Source organism: Manis pentadactyla, chromosome 10 (genome assembly GCF_030020395.1).
Source record: "Manis pentadactyla isolate mManPen7 chromosome 10, mManPen7.hap1, whole genome shotgun sequence".
In the NCBI taxonomy this organism is placed as follows: Eukaryota; Metazoa; Chordata; class Mammalia; order Pholidota; family Manidae; genus Manis; species Manis pentadactyla.
The window spans coordinates 101,559,102-101,573,638 of record NC_080028.1 but is presented as its reverse complement, the minus strand read 5'-3'; the positions used below and the strand labels follow the sequence as shown (position 1 = coordinate 101,573,638).

At 40.8% G+C, this 14,537-nt stretch overlaps 1 protein-coding gene across 3 annotated transcripts in view; it reads left to right on the top strand.

Annotated features, from left to right (window-relative positions):
• Positions 1-14,537, top strand: part of SDK1 (sidekick cell adhesion molecule 1) — a 1,051,799-nt gene that overhangs the window by 920,386 nt on the left and 116,876 nt on the right. For all 3 annotated transcript variants that reach the window (XM_057487434.1, XM_036932860.2, XM_036932859.2), the window contains one exon: positions 2,196-2,317. In XM_057487434.1, the coding sequence (XP_057343417.1) occupies positions 2,196-2,317 (122 nt within the window). The remainder of the gene's footprint in view (positions 1-2,195; positions 2,318-14,537) is intronic.

Below are 14,537 nucleotides of genomic sequence, written 5' to 3'. Positions count from 1 at the left end.
GCAGAGGGCCCTGGGAGCTCCCCTAAGCCAGCATGCACCCCACAGGGCCTCCCCAGACAGGTCAGGTCTCCTGACCTGATGGCTGTCTTGGAGGGGTGATACCATGATCCGCAGTGAATACAAAGCAGGTCAGGCATGCACAGAAAAGCAAAGGTTCCCGCAGGAATGAGTGTGCCCGCCCTTCGCCACTTCCCGACTCTGGCATGGCATCTAATGAGGAGCCCAGCACTTTATACATGGGGGCTGAGAAGGTCCTTGAGCAGTGGGACCTCAGAGAGTACTTTCTGGAAGCCATTATCTACCCTGCCAGTCAGGGACCTTGAGCACAGCAGTCTCAAAGCAAGCCCTTCTGCCATGGACAGGCAGTCTGCATTGTCCCCCGTCAAAGACAGTGTTCTGTGGAGTCGGGGGCTTCTTGTTGGACAACCTGCTGGGCCTGCTCCCGACATTCTCATTCCTGGTCTGGAGCAGGCCTGGAGAATGCGCCTCTGGAGCAAGTTCTCAGGTGGGACCGAGGCTATTGGTTGGGGGCCACACTTTGAGGCGATTTGGGATTTTTTAAAGGCATTTACAAAACAAATTTTCTTTTTTTTTTTAAGAAAAAAGATTCATTTATCCTACATAAATAGCCAGTTGCCATGGCACACACACACATTTAGAATATTATTAATAATTTAATAATTAGTAATGGTGGTAATGGCATGTTGTTAAGTTTTTCAGAAATATCTTACACACAGTGGCTGAGGATGACATTGGGGGCATCTCTGTGGGTGTGACCAGGTGCTTCCCTGGGATGGCTTGGACATTTCCAGCCGGGACAGGGAAGCAGGCTAGCTGAACTCCAGAAGGCCTCTGCCTCCAGCCTGACTGTGACCTAGCACTGCAGCAAGAATTCTGGAGAGATGGGGCCTCACTGCTCTGAACAGCCCAGGAGAAAGGGGGAAGTGGGGCCACTGGGCCTTCATTTCCAGGTCAGACCGCCTGCAGCTGGAAACCAGTCCTAGGACATGCCTGAGCACTCTGAGTATTGCCAAGAAGCAAAATCGTAGGAAGATGGTCACTTCAGGGGACGGTATTCTGTTGCCTCTGCTTGAAGTTTACATCCATTAATGACTGAAGAACCATTTAAAGAATCCAGAGAGCTAAGAAATAGAAAGTAAAGAGCCACTAGTCGCTCCATTTAAACATTTTCTGCTTCAAATTCATAAAAGTCGATGTAGGAAGGACCCTCGAGGTCCCAGAGACCTTGCCTGTACCCATACTGAGTTGATCACCAAAGTGGTTTTACTGTCCCTGCGCAAGACCTGGTTTTAAATATCCTGAGCAATGGCAAATTAGGAATCCGTTCCTCAGAAACTGTGCAGTCTGAAAGCCTCTTCTGCTACTTTCAGAGCATCTTTTCCCTTCATTTTGTCCTATTGTCTTTCTCTTGGATGTTTTGCGTTGCCTAATAATAGAAGAGCTCTCATCTTGAACTGACAACATTTCACAGCATTTTACTGACAGCAGGCAAGTGAAATGCTGTCCAGATGAGAAGGCTTACACCACAGCTGACCCCCGATAACGGAAGCTTCATTCAGTCCCACCTGTCCCTCGTCTAGTTGCCTGAGCAACTGAACACAGGCAGAGTGGGAAGATTTCTGCACTTTGACCTGAACTTGGTTGCCTTAGAAACCAGACTCAGGAAGCCTAAGACTCAGGACCCTCACACCTATGCAAATCAGGCTGCCATCATGACACACAGCATGTGCCCATGTCCAGCTCCCATTCTGCTCTCCAGGGCATCACCATTATTGTCAAAGGGAGGATGGACCTTCAATTCTTTGTGTTCTTTTAGGAGCCCGGGAGAATGACAGTCACCCTCTCTTCATTCACTAAGTGTCTATTAATCGTGTACCTTGTACAGAGATGAATGAGACATGATTCTGACCTTCAGACTTTGTCATCTAGGAGGCCACATCAATATGGGTCCTAATGCCACTTCAGATGCATGGGGCTCAATGGGTGGCCCTATTAAAGTAAGAATCGTGTTGTGATCATGGTCCTGGGGAAGCTATGCTTCTCACTTTCATGGTTTTGAAAACAAATCCTTTGTCATTAAGGCATTTAAGACCATTTAGTTGCTGACATGTTTGATCAGTTCCTAAACTGTGACAGAATTTAACTCTCACTTCTCCTCTCTCACTTATCTCTAGAACTCCCTGGTGCCCCATCCAACCTGGTCATTTCCAACATCAGCCCTCGCTCAGCTACTCTTCAGTTCCGGCCGGGCTATGATGGGAAGACGTCCATCTCCGCATGGATCATAGAGGGACAGGTATGAATCTCATGAAAGCTAAGAGTCGGAGTTTCCAATGAGCAAGGCTGGGGCTTTGTTTGGGAGACAGCTGATTGATGCCTTTGCAAAACGATTAATCAGCGGCTGGGGCGGACTTCAGGTAGTTGGAGAGGGGTCTGTATTTGGAGGAGGAGAGAGACTGGAGACAGCTGTGATGCTGGGAATGGAAAATGGGAAGACAAGGGAGAGCGAGATGTCAGCCTGGAGTCTGGTTGAATAATTAATGCAAGAGTGACAGTCTCCAAATAGGTGCCTGGGATTTGATAGCATAAGTGATTTATTTTTTTCATTCTGTATCACAACTAACTACCAAACACACTAATAGGATTAAATTTTGGCACAACCTGTCCATCACATGAATGATGAATACACACCATTCGACAATATGGAAAGCGTGTTTTCTCCAGGCACCACTCTAGGCATGAGGGACATAGCAGTGAACAAAACTGACAATGTTTCTGCTATAAAGGAGACATTACTCTCTTGGGAGAAAGAATGTTGAGTTACTAGGAAAGGATTCTGCACATTGCATTTGAGGACCAGCAGGAAGACTGATGGCTGAAGTATGGAGTGCAGGAAAGGGTGGTAGAAAGTGGGTTTGGGGAGATTTCTGGGGCAGATAACACAGGATTCAAGAGGGCAAACCTCAGAAAGAATCCTGGATCTGACTCACTGAGCAACAGCAGCCATGAGTCAGAGACAGGCTGCACCAGCATGGTACACACCACACAAACCGCAGTTCCATGTTCTGATAAGAGCAGGAGATAAAAAGATGAAGAGCCATATTATGGAAACAGATAAGTTTCAAAATAGTTATTTGCTATAGTAAAATCCTAGTGATTTTCATGACTGTACTGTACTCTATTGTAAGATGATTCACTCTTGGAAATTGGCCATAAATTAAGGAACAAATTCCACATACATCTTCAAAACTTTCATTAAGCAACTATTTCTAGAAACCTACGCAGGAGTCTGAAAGTGCGCACCAACTAGTTGGAACTGATCAATAACAAGGCTGGAACAATTTTTTATTTAGAAAAGAAAAAACAGCATATCCCTACCTCCCATCAAATTGAAAAAATAAATCCCCAGTGAAGGAAAACCAAAACAGTGAAAGAACTTTAAAAGGCATAGGGGAAATCTCACAGTATCTCATGAAAGGCAATTCTGGCATCTCAGAGTCCCTCGGAAACAGCTGGGTAAGCCCTGGAAGGCGCCCAGAGGCATATGGTGCAGTCCCCGGTGTGGTCTGGGGTGTGCCGGCTGAGCACAGTGAGTGCCAGCGATGCAGGCGTGGCTTCAGACCTAAGGATCAGGCCAGGCTGCTCTTCAGGAGTAGAAGTGCCAACAGCTCCTCCACTCACCATACAGGAGCTATTTGGTGCTCGCAAAGCCCAGCCAGGGATTACATTGTTTCTGACTGCATTCTGTTTGCCAGAACATAGTCACAAGGTTCCAGTTTAACGTGAGGGAGTCAGGGACGTATCTTAGTTTGTCCCCAATGAGGAAGTGATGTGACACAGAGCGGTTTCTGTGCCCCCAGAACGTCTGCCTTTTGCCTCTGTACCACAACCTATCTCTTTACATTTCAATATAAAATTTTTTCAGCATACCCAAGGGAAGGGAATAATATGATGAACCCCATGTACCCATCTCCCAGATTCATCTAGGCTATCATCTAGATTCATCTGGTGCCCCTTTTTATTGTTGCTAAAGTAGGGATTTTTTAATGCTTTTATACACCCATAAAAAGCAACTCCCAAAATAATGGTGAAGATTGCATTCATTGACTTATTGACATAGAAAGATGTTCATGATATGAAGTGCAAACAAGCAGATCAAAAGTTAGTATTAATTGTATTAATATTAATTCATTTAGATAAAATGTAGCTGTTTTTGTGTATGGAATGATAATGTTAACAGTTAATTCAGTTAGGTAATTTCAATTTCTTTGCATATAGATAAATACACATATACAATAAATAATGATACATCCAAATGTATCTGCACATTCTTTTTAAATTTTCCCCCAGATTTACAGAGAAATAATTGACATACATCACTGTATAAGTTTAAGGTATACCACATAATGGTTTGATTTAGATCAGGTGTTTTAAGGTGTATCTCAGACCACATGTCGTCTCACCACCAAACATGTATGTCTAAAATGTATGTACATGCAGCAATATGGATGAATTTCACAGACATCTTTAGTTGAGCTAAAGAAGCCAGACTCATAACTTGAGTATATACTGTATGATTCCATTGATATAAAGTTTCAAAGCAAGAAAATGTAATCTTTGGTGTTGGAGCACTGGTTGGCCTTGGGGTCTTGTGGTTACAGTTGGGAGAAGCCGTGACAGGAAGGCTCTGGTGTGCTGGGATGTTGTTTCCCCATCTGGATCCGGGTTACACCCGTGTGCTCACCTTGTGCATACACCTACAGTTTGTGCACTTGCGTGTCTTCCTTCGATGAAAACTTTACATTAAAATATGGACACTTTCTCTCATAATTATAATGCCATTATCACACCTGCTAAAATTAATAAAAGTTCCTTAATATTATCTCATAACCAGTCCACATTCAAATTTCCCCAAAATTTCCAAAATTGTCTTTTTACTATGGTTTCAATGAAAACAGGACCTAAACAAACTTCACAGCATGTATTTGATTTTCATGTCTCTTAAATCATTTTTTAAAATTTAATAGCTTTATTAAGGTATAATTGACATATTATAAAGTTGGTATTTTCAGAGTGCACAATTTGGTAAGTTTTGATGTAGATATACATGTATGTACACTGTGGAACCCTCACCACAATCAAGATAAGGAGCAAACACATTGGCCCTGAGAGTTGCCATGTACCCTCAGTGGCACACCTCCCCAGCCCCACCAACCCTCAGCTACTGCCCTCTGTCTTCTGTCACTATAGATCATGTCTCCTTTCATTGTGGGCCCTCTTGGTTCCTGGTGCCATTACCTGGTTGGCAGATCCCAGTAGGTCATCCCATGGAATGTCCTGTGTTGGGAAAGTCCCCTTTATATCCTTGTAGGGTCACTTCTCTTGTTCCCCTGCCCCCCTGTAAACTGGAAGTTCATGCAAAAACCTTGCTTAGATTGTCTCTACTATGTTGTTGTTATCAACCATAATTCCCGTATTTCATACTGCAGCACATCAGGACAGTGTCTAGTTGTCCCCCTCTCAGGGACACTAAGACTGATCCCTACATTATCAGTTCCCCCTCAGCTTCATATCTAATGGTCTCATCCACCATGATCTTTGCCTTTATTAAGTATTTCCTTAAGGTATTCAAAATGCAATTTTCTATCCATATTTTCTCATTTAGTAGCTGAAACTGAAAAGAAGTGCCATACCTCATCCCTCTGTTCCATTACCCTAAACACAGTGTACACTATGAATTCTAATTCCCAATTTCAGGGAGGAACTGGTCTCCCAGTTACCCCCAACATTGAACAGATTATTCCTTTTTTCTCTTCCCTTCCTTCTTTCCTTCTTTCCTTTCTTTCCCCTGCTCTTTTCCTGAGAATCAATATGAAACCATAGGTTTTCTTAAATTCAGTGTATTTCCATCACCTGCAGTCATTATTTGTTTTGAACCTAAAATTGACCCATCTTGACAGGTGGGCAACCCTTCATGTTCTAGGACTCCTGACTCTACTAATCTTTGATTATTTCTTTGCTTTCTGATACAATAGGATGTCCTGGATCATCTTGTACCTTATTGTCCCAAATTCAAACTCTATTCCTACCTGGTTTCATTTAGTATTAAATGTACTTGTATTTAAGAGGATGATCAGGGCACTAAGGTTGGGGGAATGATGCTCACTGCTTTTGGCTGGTCATTCTAGACCTTCCCAGTAGATGGAGAAAGGAAATAGATATTTTTTAAAATACATCATGGGTTATACCAGTATTTGCTATTCAAATTTAAGATTACTTAACTTTACCTTCCAACAAACAAAAGTCAAGTACCAGACTGCTTCATTGGTGAATTCTACCACCTATTCAAAGATGACTTAATACCTATCCTTCTCAAACTCTTCCAAAAATTGAAGAGGAGAAATTTCCAGACTCATTTTATGAGGCCAGACAAGGACACCACAAAGAAGAAAATCACAGACCAATATCCCTGATGAACATAGATGCTAAAATCCTCAAAAACAAAAATAGCAAACTGAATTCAATGATATAGTAAAAGGATTATACACCATGATCATGTGAGATTTATTTCAGGGATATAAGGATGGTTTAATATTTGCAAATCAATCAATATGATGCACCACATTAACAAAATGAAAGATAAAAATCATATAATCATCTCAAAGGACACAGAAAAAACACTTAACAAAATTCAACGTCTGTTTCTAATAAAACCTCAATGAAGTGGGTATAAAGGGAACATACCTCAACATAATAAAGGCCATTTACAACAAACTCACAGCTAATATCATACTCAGTAGTTAAAAGCCAAAACTTTGCATCAAAGATCAGGAACAAGACACAGATGCCCACTATCCCCTTTTTTATTCAACATAGTATTAGAAGTTTTAGCCACAGCAGTTAGGCAAGAAAATGAAGTAAAAAGCACACAAATTGGAAAGAAAGAAGCAAAACTGTCACTATTTGCAGATAACATGGTACTATATTTAGAAACCCCTCAAAACTCCACCAAAAAACTATTAGAACTAATCAATTCAGTAAAATTGAAGGATACCAAAATTAATATACAAAAACCTGTTGTGTCTCTATACACTAACAATGAACTATCACAAAGAGAAATCAAGAAAGCAGTCCTATTTACAATCACATCAGAAAGAATAAAATACTTAAGAATAAATTTAATCAAGCAGGTGAAACACCTGTATGCTGAAAACTCTAAGACATTGTTGAAAGAAATTGAAGAAGACACAAAAAAGTGGAAAGCTATTCCATACTTATGGATTAGAAAGACTAATATTGTTAAAATATCCATACTACTCAGAGCAATCTACAGATTCAGTACAATCCCTATCAAAATTCCAACAGCATTTTTCACAGAACTAGAACAAATAATTCTAAAATTTGTTTGGGACCGCAAAAGATTGAATAGTGCAAACAATCTTGAGAAAAAAGAACAAAAGAAGGTATCACGCTCCCTGATTTCAAACTATACTGCAAAACTATAGTAATCAAAACAGTATTATATTGACATAAAAACAGATACATAGATAAGTAGAACAAGATAGCTCAGAAATAAATCCATGCATATATGGTCAATTAATTTACAACAAAGGGACAAGAATATACAGTGGGAAAATGACAGTCTCTTCAACAAATGGTGTTGGAAAACTGGACAGCTACATGCAAATGAATGAAACTAGATCATTGTCTAACACCATATACAAAAATTAATTCAAAATGGATTAAAGACTTGAATGTAAGATCCAAAACAATAAAACTCCAAGAAGAAAATATAAGTGGTCCGCTCCTTGATGTAGTCCTAGTGATTTTTTTTTTTTTTTTTGGATCTGACTCCAAAGGCAAAGGAAACAAAAGCAAAAACAAAGTGGATGACATCAAACTAAGAAGCTTCTGCACAGCAAAGGAAACCATCAAGTGAAAAGGCACCCTACTGAATGGGAGAACATATTAAATGATATATCCAAAAAGGAGTTACTATCCAAAATATGTAAAGAACTCATACAACTCAATAATAAAGAACCAATTCAATTAAAAAATGGGCAGAGGATCTGAACATTTTCCCAAAGAAGACATACAGTTGGCCAACAGACACATGAAAATATGCTCCATATCACTAACCATCAGGGAAATGCAAATCAAAACCATATGAGATATCCCCTTACACCTGTCAGGATGAGTATTATGAGCAAGACAAAAAATAGCAAGTATTGGCAAGGATGTGGAGAAATTGGAACCCTCGTATACTGTCAAAATTGTAAATTGGTGCAGCCACTATAGAAATCAGTATGGAGGTTCCTCAAAAAATTAAGAATAGACCTACCATATGATCCAGCAATTCCACTACTATCTACCCAAAGATAATTCATAAAGATATCTGTACCCCTACATTCACTGCAGCATTATTTACAGCCAAGGCATAGAAACAACCTAGATATCCATCAGTAGATGAACAGATAAAGAAGATGTGTTACATATAGACAATGGAATATTATTCAACCATTAAAAAAATGAAATCTTGCATTTGTAACAACATGGATGGACTTTAAGGGTATTATGCTAACTGAGTAAGTCAGAGAAAGACAAATATCACATGATTTCACTTAGGTGTGTTGACTTTAAAAAATAAAACAAGCAAACCAAACAAAACCCAGACTCATAGATACAGGAACAGATGGTGGCTGCCAGAGCGAGGAGGGTTGTGGGGGTGTGAAATGGGTGATGGGAAGGTACAGACTTCCAGGTATAAAAAATAAGTTACAGGGATGTAATGCCCAGCATGGGGAATATAGTCAATAATATTGTGTTAACTTTGTAAGGTGACAGAGGGTAACTAGACTTACTGTGGTGACCATTTCACAATGTATATAAAAGTCAAATCACAAATGGTGTACAACTGAAACTAACATAATATGATATGTCAATTATACCTTAACAAATTTTTTAAAAGATTACTTTGAATTTATACTTTAAATATTTTTTACACTAAAATTGTGTTTTTTAGAAATATTATCATAATTACTTATTTTCTTTATCCTACTATTGTAAAAAGTTTCTGAATTGTAATTTCAATAGTACTACTAACAAAAGACTGCTCACTGCAATTTGAGTATTTTTCCTCAGACTGTGTCACACTGAGCTGTACAGTCAAAAGCTCTAAAGCCTTTTCTCTGCATGGTTGTATCACCAACTTAATACAAAATTAGGTTCATTTATTTCAGGGTTTTTGTTTTGTTCTTTTGCTTCAATTTTTAGTGGTTGCTTTCTTTACAAACTATATTACTTTTTAAAAATCATTAAAACATTTTAAATGTAATTTATTTTTGAGCATATAACTCCTTTGCATGATCTCAAAGTCACAACTTTTTTTTTTAAAGGTGTCTATTCAGAGAGGTTTTATTCCTCTTTGTCTCCTTACCCTGTTGCTTTTCTTCCCCACAGAAAAAACCCATATTATGTTTTTGGTCTATCCTTTTCTGTTTTGTGCCATAAGCCAAAACACATCCGTGTTCCCCATTTCTTACTCAACACGGCGGCCGCACCTTGCTTTCTTCAGTTGACCATGTATGCCAAGCATTGCTGTGTGTCATGTATGCGGACCTTCCTCCTCCCCATGTACAGGCACATGATGGTCTTTCCTTGTGCACATGAGCCAGAGCTTGTTTATTTAGCTGGTCCTCTGCTGATGGACGTCTGGCCTGTGCATTCATATTCTATCACTGCCTCAACAAATGACCAAAACCTCAGGGGCTTCAACAGCACCAGTGTACTGTTGTACAGTTCTGGGGCACAGAGGTCCAGCCTGGGCTCCATGGGCCAAAATCATGATCATCAAGGTGTTGGCAGGGTTCCATACCTGTCAGGGCATCTAGAGGAGGATCTGTTTCCTTGCTCCTTCAGGTTTTGTCAGAATGCACTTCCTTGTACTCGCAGAACCAAGCTGGCTGTCACCACCCCCAGCTTAGAGGCCCTCATTTTGCTTAGCCCATGGCCCCCTTCCTCCGCCTTCAGAACCCCCAATGGCGGGGCGAGGCATTTTCAGGCTTTGACTCTGTCCCCTTCCTGACCCACTCTCTGCCTCCCTTTCCACTTTTAAGGACTTGTGTGAATAGACTGGACCCACCCAGGGAATTCCGGATGAGCTCCCTGTTTCAAGGCTCTTAACCATAACCACATCTGTAGAGTCTCCTTTGCCACATAAGGGAACACACTTAGGTCCTGGGGATTAGGGTGTGGAAATCTCGGGGGTGGGGAGGTAGCCAAGGCATTATTCTACTAGAAGGTTGTTTGCAGCCTTTTGCATAATCATTTTGTATTTTTGTCACTGAATCTTTGGGATAGATTCCTAGGAGTGGGATTGTTTGATCAAACAATGAATATATATGTAAATTGTCTAGGCATTACCAACTCCTTCTGCTACAGGTTGAAATATTTTGCACTCCCACTGGCTATGTATGTAACTTTTTGCCATGCCAAAAAAAAATTGAAGCCTAATTTAACAATCTTTTCTTGCATGCTTTTGGATTTTGAGTCATAGACAGGTTTTCTTCACTCTCAGGAATTCACCCAATTTTCTACTACCACTTTTATGGCTTCCTTTTTGCAATTAGCTCTCCATCCACTTGGAATTTCTCCTTTTATATGGAGTGAGGTATGAACCCATTTTTATCATTTTTCAAATAGTTATGTAATTGTCCCAAAGCCATTTATTGAAAAGTCTATTTTTTTTCTCCTCCTGATTTATAATATTTAATTCCCATATGCACTAGGGTCTATTTCTGAATTTTTTATTCTGTTCTATTAGTCTGGCTATTCATGTAGTAATTATACACTGTATAATTACAAAGGCTTTTAAAATATGTTTTAACATATGGTAAGATCTGCAGATCCCCACAATCCATGTGAACATGCGTGCGTATGTGTGCACATGCACACACACACACTGCTTGACTTTAGGACTTTTCTGGTTTCTCTTGTTGGGGTCTCATGCTATTGAGTCTCTATCCAGGAACAGGCTAAATGTTTCCATTTGTTTAAGTCTACTTTTGTCAGCTGTTTTCTTGGCAAAAGCACAGAGCTGTCGATAGCTACCTTCACTCTGCTCCCCAACAGGCAGGAAGAGTGAGGGGTGATCAGTGTGCCCCCAAAACTGCAACATAAAGTGTGGGCTTCCCATGGGGCAGACCTGGAGCCTCCTTCTCTGCCCCCTCTCTCCTAGTTTTGCTGTCTTGGACAGGTTTCTCAACTTCGTTGTGAGCCTTAATTTCCTCATTTGCAAAACAGGGTCAACAGTACCACTGCTGTGAGGATTAATGAATGTGTGTGAAACTTTAATTACATTTTCTGACTTTTTTGCTGGCATATAGGGGCGGAGTTGATTTTTGAATATTTTCCTTTATTTAATGAAATCTTACGTGTTCCAAGTGCTTTTACCAATACTAACTCATTTAATACTTATAATGATTCTGCAGGGTGGCCACATTGCCCATTCTTATGGGTGAGACACCCAGGGACTGACTTACTGTCCTGGGATTTAGGCACACGCCTAAGCTGCAGAACCACTCAGATGCAAGCAATCTGGCTCCAGGATTTGTTCACACGTGTGACTGGCACAGGGCCACCACTCAGCCTAGCATGAGTGGGACTAGCCAGAAACCTTGAGAACCCTCTTGTTGGCTTGTTATTCTACTCCAGTTTTCCATAAAGTAGTCACATCATCTATTAACAGTGACAGTTTTGTGTCTTCCTTTAAAATCTTTATGTCCTGTGTTTCTAATTCATTTATTCCATGATATTAATGGAAGGGCTAGACCCTTCCGTATCATATTGAATTGGAGTGGTGATGGAAGGACAATCTTTCTTTTATTACTAACTTGGAAGAAATTATTTTAAGGTTTTATCATCAAACCTATGACATTTACAACATTTATGGTAGGGTTTGTTTTATTCCCTGTAGCTAGCTGGTATTGGGTTAAGGCAATTCTTTTCTAATCCTGGTTTGCTAGCAGCTTTGTTTTGTTTTGTTAGGATTTTTAAAAATTATAAGTTTAACTTTATCAAACTATAGAGTTGTTCATGTTTTTTCTTCTTTTATCTGTTGGTGAGATGGCTTAGGTGTCGGTATTCTAATGTTCAATGGTTCCAGTGTCCCTGGGGTAAACACAGTTTGAGCATGCTGTTTATTTGGTTTGGAGTTTGGAGTTAAGATTTTTGTATCCATGTTTATAAATTAACTTGACCTTTTCTGGTTATTGGTTTGGCTTTTATGATCAATATTCTATTTTCTCACCAGTTTTCATAGACAAAGATCTGATTGCACTTGAGGCAGCGTGAGAGGCAGGCCTTCAGGCCCCCAGCCTTGCTGGCACAGACCACAAACCTCATAGATATCTTCCTAACGCACTCAGCGCTTCTCAATTCTGGCTGTACATTAGTGAGCGGGGAGATTTTTAAACACACCGACACCCAGACCCCTCCTCAAATCAGTTAACCTGAATCTCCAGGACATTGTCATGTGTATACCTGACTTCCCAGATGACAGCATGGATTAAAAAACTGCCATTTCTGCTATGCTTGTCCCACCTCGGGGGCCTGGGTGCCAGATCTCAAAGAGGATGCGTCAGGATCCAGCCTCTCCCCAGCTCTCTATCCAGGGGCTTAAAGGCTTCAGTTCCCCAGGGGAAAATGACCTGGTAGCCTCAGTGCCTTCCCCAGTGGCCATGCTCCCCCCAAGTCTGTCCTGGGGTGTCCAGTGCAGTGAAGGTCCACGGCACAGAGCCCATGGGTGAGTGTCACAAACTCCCCCATGTGTGGCTCCAGGACTGCTGAGCTGGTGGCCAACTCAGCCATGGGTTAAAAGTTTCACCTGGAATTTGAGATGTCCCTAAGGTTTCTTTTTACCTTTCACCTTGAAAATATTTCAGAACTACACAAAAGTTGCCAGAATACTGTGAAGAACTCCCTTCACCCAAAGACATCATACAAGTCGTGTCAGTTGTCCCAACGTGTCCTTGGTAGGAAAGGATCCAGGCAGGAATCACATGTTGCACTTGGCTGCCTGGTCTCCAGTCTCCTTCAGCCTGGGCTAGGCCCTTGGCCCTTCCTTCATTTTCACAACCTTGGCAGTTTCGAAGATTACAGGCCATTCATTTCCTAGACTATCCCTCAGTTTGGATTTCTAAATTTCTTCACAATTAGACCCAGGCTATATGATTTTGGTCAGAATGCCACAGAAGTGATGCTGGATTCTTCCCACCGCCTCTGGTTGGGTTTAGTGTGATGTGGATTTTTCCCGTTATTGGTGGAGTTAATTTTGCTCACATGGTTAGAACAGTGTGTCCCAGATTTCTCCACCATGAAATTCCTTTCCTCCCCTTCACAATCAGTAAGTTCTGTGGGGAGCACTTGAGATTATGTGAAAATCTCATTCCCCTTCCCACTCACATCCGCTTGTCCTGCCACCCACTGATATTTCTTGCCTAAATTAAATAATACAATGATGGCACCAAATAGTGATCTTTATAATTCAATCATTTTTTTCTACACATATTGATTAGACTTTTACTGTAAAAAAAGCTGTCTCTTCTCATTTATTTATTCATTTATTTGTTTTTATCAATGCAGACTCATAGATCCCTATTTTATATAACATATTGTAATCCATTGCTATCATTATTAATTTTCATGCTCAAACTCTCCTACATTTGGCCCATGGGAGCCCCATTCAGCTAACTTCTGTGTCCTCTTGATGTGTCCCCTTCATGTGTCCCCATTACTCTGAGCACTTCCTTACTTTCTGGCACAAGATGTTCCTGGCTCATCTTACTCTTTCCTCTTCATTCCCAGCCACTTCCCAAGGAAACTCGGATCTCAGATCCTTTCAGTGGAGAGTGTGGCATTAGAAACCAATATCTGGGTACTAGAGGTGCCCGTTGCCACTGGGGTGTCACTATTCAGGTCTTCTCAGTAACACCTGGGAAATACATGTTCCTACACACACACATCTGCACCTAGGTCTATTTCTGTATCTACCTACATACACTGAAAAGCATTAATTCAACCACCAGCTCCAAGTCCACCTAAATTGCATTTATTTATTCAAGCTATCCCCTTTCCACATTTATACCAGCCCTTCTTTAGCTCCCAGTGTCCTCAGTCTATTTATTTATTTGCTGGCTCCCCCTGTGTGTGGCCAGTGTCTCAACCTAGTGAGCTGCCACCCTGCTTGGGCACCTTTGTCCTGACCCCAGACTGGGATCCTTTGTACCATGCTCCAGGAAGGAGAATGAGGCCTGAAAAATTTTTACATAAGTTATCAAACTCTAAAGTTAATCATCATCTCTGTCTTCTTCCCAGTGGTACAGGATTCTAAAATTCCTTAATTCCAATCAAGCCATACTTGTTATTATATCCAGTATTTCAATTCCACCCTGTTTCTCTATGTCCCCAAAGGTTGTGATTCTTATTATTTCTCATTAGATAGTGCTTGCTTAGGCTTC